This window comes from Anoplophora glabripennis, unplaced genomic scaffold (assembly GCF_000390285.2).
Source record: "Anoplophora glabripennis isolate ALB-LARVAE unplaced genomic scaffold, Agla_2.0 scaffold346, whole genome shotgun sequence".
In the NCBI taxonomy this organism is placed as follows: Eukaryota; Metazoa; Arthropoda; class Insecta; order Coleoptera; family Cerambycidae; genus Anoplophora; species Anoplophora glabripennis.
Genome location: NW_019416443.1, coordinates 505,113 through 509,461, shown reverse-complemented (window position 1 = coordinate 509,461; position 4,349 = coordinate 505,113). Strand labels below are relative to the sequence as shown.

The following is a 4,349-nucleotide window of genomic DNA, read 5'->3' as shown; positions in this document are numbered from 1 at the left end:
GGAGGATTTAGTTTTGTAAAATGTTCGTAATTTCTCCAAAGTATATGATTATACACTATGTACAACAATTAGCTACAATTTTCTTTAATGCGTCTCGATTTCCCTTTTTTCCTTTAGTTACTTATAATAATTATTATTGTCCAGAGTATATTACCTATAAAAAAGTTGTGAAATCAAATGGTTAATGGTTCACAGAAGATACACTAATAAAACAGTTAACTGAAAACGCAGCATTTACATAAATATACATTTTTATTAACAAAAAAGGTCAACAATAGTATAAAAGTACAAAAAATCAACAAAACAACAACGACAACTTAAATAAGAGATGAGGTGATAGCGAGTCGGATGAGAATGAGATGAGAAATCGGTGCAAAGGTCGCCCAACCCCTAGTGCTTGCCATGCGAAGGCACGTGGTGGTAAACGTGCTTATAAACAGGCACGTGGACAGGATATGGCTTGTTTATGTACACGGGGTGGTGTTTCTCGATGATGACCTTGTAGGGCTTCTTCACGTAGACTGGCACCAACTTCTCCACGGAAATAGGGACCTTCTTCTCGATCTCCTGGGGCACCAGCTTGTAGATGGGCACAGGCACGGGCTGTGGCACCTGCACATGCACGGCGTAGGGCTGGGGCACCCCAACCTTGATCACTTGTGGTACGGGAACTCCAACAGGATGGGGTTCTGGCACTCCGACTTTCTTCACGACTGAGATGTGCACGGGCTTGGTCTGCTCGATGGTCTTGGTGGGGATGTAGTCGTACTTGTGTTCGACGGAGGGCTGGTAGCCGCCGCCGCCGAAGTCGTGACCTCCATCGTCGTCGCCACCGGTGAAGTCGTGTCCGTGTCCACCCCCTAGGTCGTGGCCGCCGAAGTCGAACCCGCTGGACGCGTATCCTGCGTGGGTAGTTCCCAGGGCGATGCTCAAGAGCAATGTTGCAACCTGAAAGGAAAAGGTGCGGTTAAATTATTCTTGTTGCCACAAATAAATAAAAAATTGTTAGTTTCTATGACGTGATTTAAAAAATGCGATCACTAATACCCGAAAACGCGATGCTTGATCTTTAAAAAAATGCAACACATTATTTGTCTAATGAAAACAGACATTTGGATAACTATTATCGCATGTCTTCTTCTTGCTGTCAGAAACAGAACCAAATTTTGTGGGTTTTAAAAATACTTGTTTTCTCGGTGTATTTCGAAATATTTACGTTATATCCAATAAAACGAATATAAGGATTTTATACCTCTTTAAGAATGGAAAATTGTTAACAAAACAACTAGTTTCTCTGAAATAATATAAAAAAATTTACTGTACAGTAAAAAATACGGTCACTTATACTTTAAAGCGTCATACTTTGATACAATTTGTTTGATATTTTAATAACTAGTCTTAAAAAACCACGACATTAACACCATTTGTCTACCGAAAATTGAAAACACCACTTTTATACCACTATTAACGTTGTCGAAGCTATCACAGAAAACCGCGGGTCGGTCAAAAATTCGAGTACTTACAGCGAACCTCATGTTGATATTCTTAAGATATGACCACGAAGAGGTACGGATGAAAGTGATGATGAAAATCGCGCCGCATCACACTTTTATACCGGCAACTGGGCGAGTCTTCGCAGTGAAAGGTCGTAATACAGATCACAATTAACGAAATGCTCTTTGGCGTGTGCTATAAAAAAAATCGCCTTTATTAGAATGTCGGTCTTCTAATTGCATGTGCCTTTTCGGTGTTCCTCAGGCTGTTACTGTGCACGGCGCGGCTGCCACAGGGGGTCAACAAACTGGTTTATGGTGGCTAGTAATAGACCAAGTGTAACTTGGGCACTGTTCGTTAAAATGTCTGGATGATGTATGCGGTGTTTGTGGAGTTGTCAGTTACAACTCAATCTTATTTTGAAATTGAGGAAACAACGTGTCTTTAGGCTGCCAGGTGTCAACCAAGTTCTCAGTTTTGTAATAATTTGTAATAAGGCATGTTCAATTTATATTTTGGAAAGATGTGCTAATTTGTACAAAAACTTTTGACAATTGTTATCGGTTTGATTTTTTTTTTGGCTTTATTTGAAATCGAATTTTAAAATAAATTGCATATTTACGGTGCCACTTTCTGCGTTCTATACAATGGCGTCAACATTTTTACAATCCGACGTTTCGTCTTCGAGGGGCCATCATCAGGTTCATTTTTTTAAATACGTCACTGCTATTTGTATAACAAAATCTAGTCATTTTTAATTCTTAATTAGATGATCTATTGTAATCGCTTAAAAAGGTTTTTAGATTGTTTTAGCTATCATTTAAAATATTTCCTGAGTACGACTCTGAACGTTTTCAAAATATCTATTGGAGGAAGTCATAACAGTATAAAAGTCAATACAGCACAAAATATCCAACAATTTTTTTTAATCAATAGTTTTAAAAAGTAGTACATACCTAATAAAAAAGTAATACGAATTTATGAAATGTTTTATTATTTCTAATCAGTATTGCCAATAGTAGTTATAAAAATTATTGAATATGTTGTGCTGTATTGAGTTTTATACTGTTATGACTTACTCCAATAGATATTTTGAAAACGTTCAGAGCCGTACTCAGGGAAAAATTAAATGATAGCTAAAACAAGCTAAAATCCTTTTTAAGCGATTATAATAGTAATATCATCTAATTCGCAATTAAAAATGACTTGATTTTGTCAAAAAAATAGCAGCGACGTATTTAAAAAAGTAAACCTGGTGATGGCCCCTCGAAGACGAAACGTCGGATTGCAAAAATTTTGCCGCCATTGGATGGAGCGAAAAAAGTGGCAATGTAAATATGCAATTTATTTTAAAATTTGTTTTTAAATAAAGCCAGAAAAAAAATAAAACGATTTTGCGTAATTTCGGGTTTTTCCGGATATCTTCCGAACTACCCGGAATTTTAAAACTTTCTAAACGGCGTATTGTTAGGTATAAAAAAGTACAACTTTTTTCTAATTTGAGGCACCCCGTATCTCTTACCGTTTCCTAGATCCTAATGCTGTCCCATCCTTATCTTGGACACACTGTATACACATTTGTAAAAAGTACATACTTCAGCTGACCTACTTACTGTGACTAATCAACCAGTTTTTTCCTCCCGTTTGATCGTGATCTAGAGATCTAGAAAGGGATCATCCATTCACATTCATTTTCAGATAAAAAAATGGAAGTACCTACCAATATATGTATCTATATTGGTGTTACTATATTTCTAAATAGAACCCATTTTCCTAAACAGAATACATTTCTGTTGTTAAATTTTAAGGAGAAATATGCATAGGTATAGCTAGCGAAAAATTAATTTCAGCAGATTGATTTAGTTTGACGTTACTTGTTATTCAAACACAAAAAGATAAATAAATTTTTTGAATATACAGGGTGTTGCGTGTATAAAAATTAAACTACAGCTTCCTAACGATATTTGTAATAGAAAAGTCTTATACGAAAAAGTTCTATTTTTGCGGTTTTTTTTTCGTAAATTAAAGTTCAATTATGGATCAAAATATTTTCTCTGGAACGGTCCTGTCCGTGTGCTGTTCGATGAGTTACGTGCTGTAGACCAGTCGCGTAAACAAATCGTCGTTGAAAGATAGAAAGATACTTCTCAATTTTTGGGGAATTTTTCCATGCAAAAGTACAAACTAAGAAAAATAGATATTTAAAAAAAAAATGATATTTTCTTATTATAATAATTAATAGTAATTACTATATTAAATGCATTGTTGTTACTGCAAGAGTTCGCAAACAAAACCACATCCGTAAGCATCTGTAGTTGCCAACTGCGTGCACTAAACAAACTCCATTAAAATATGGAACAAAAAAAACTTACCATTTCTAGAGAAAATGTTGAAATTGATCCCCATACAGGCATGGCACCGACGCACCCAATTTTGGCGAATATTTTCCCAAATTCCAGGTATTCCCCTAATTGTGTAAGCAGCTTCAAGTATACGGTTTCGCAATTCTTCCACCGTAGCAATTGGAGTATTGTAGACCAATGACGTCAAGTGACTCCAAAGATAAAAGTCCATTGGAGTTAAATCGGGTGACCGAGGTGGCCACGGCACAGGACCAAAGCGTCCAATCCATCGCTGAGGAAACATTTCATTCAAAAGTGTCGTTACTTCTCCAGTACTGTGTGGCGGAGCCCCATTTTGAATATAAAACATGCGTGCCCGAACTTGTAATGAAACATCATCCAATAATTCAGGCAACCGGTTCTCCAAGAAGTCGGCATATGTTGGTTCATTTAGTCGTCCTTCAAAGAAATAGAGACCCACAAGTACATCGCCTATTATGCTAGCCCAAACAT

General features: G+C 36.7%; 1 protein-coding gene across 1 annotated transcript; it reads right to left on the bottom strand.

Moving 5' to 3' along the window:
- Nucleotides 1-256: 256 nt before the first annotated feature.
- LOC108909144 (mantle protein-like) lies at nucleotides 257-1,617 on the bottom strand. The gene is made up of 2 exons (XM_018713381.1): nucleotides 1,524-1,617; nucleotides 257-948 (listed from the first exon to the last, which is right to left on the bottom strand). Exons 1-2 carry the CDS (start codon nucleotides 1,533-1,535, stop codon nucleotides 391-393), a joined length of 570 nt encoding a protein of 189 aa, XP_018568897.1. The 5' UTR covers nucleotides 1,536-1,617; the 3' UTR covers nucleotides 257-390.
- Between the last annotated feature and the right edge of the window lie 2,732 nt (nucleotides 1,618-4,349).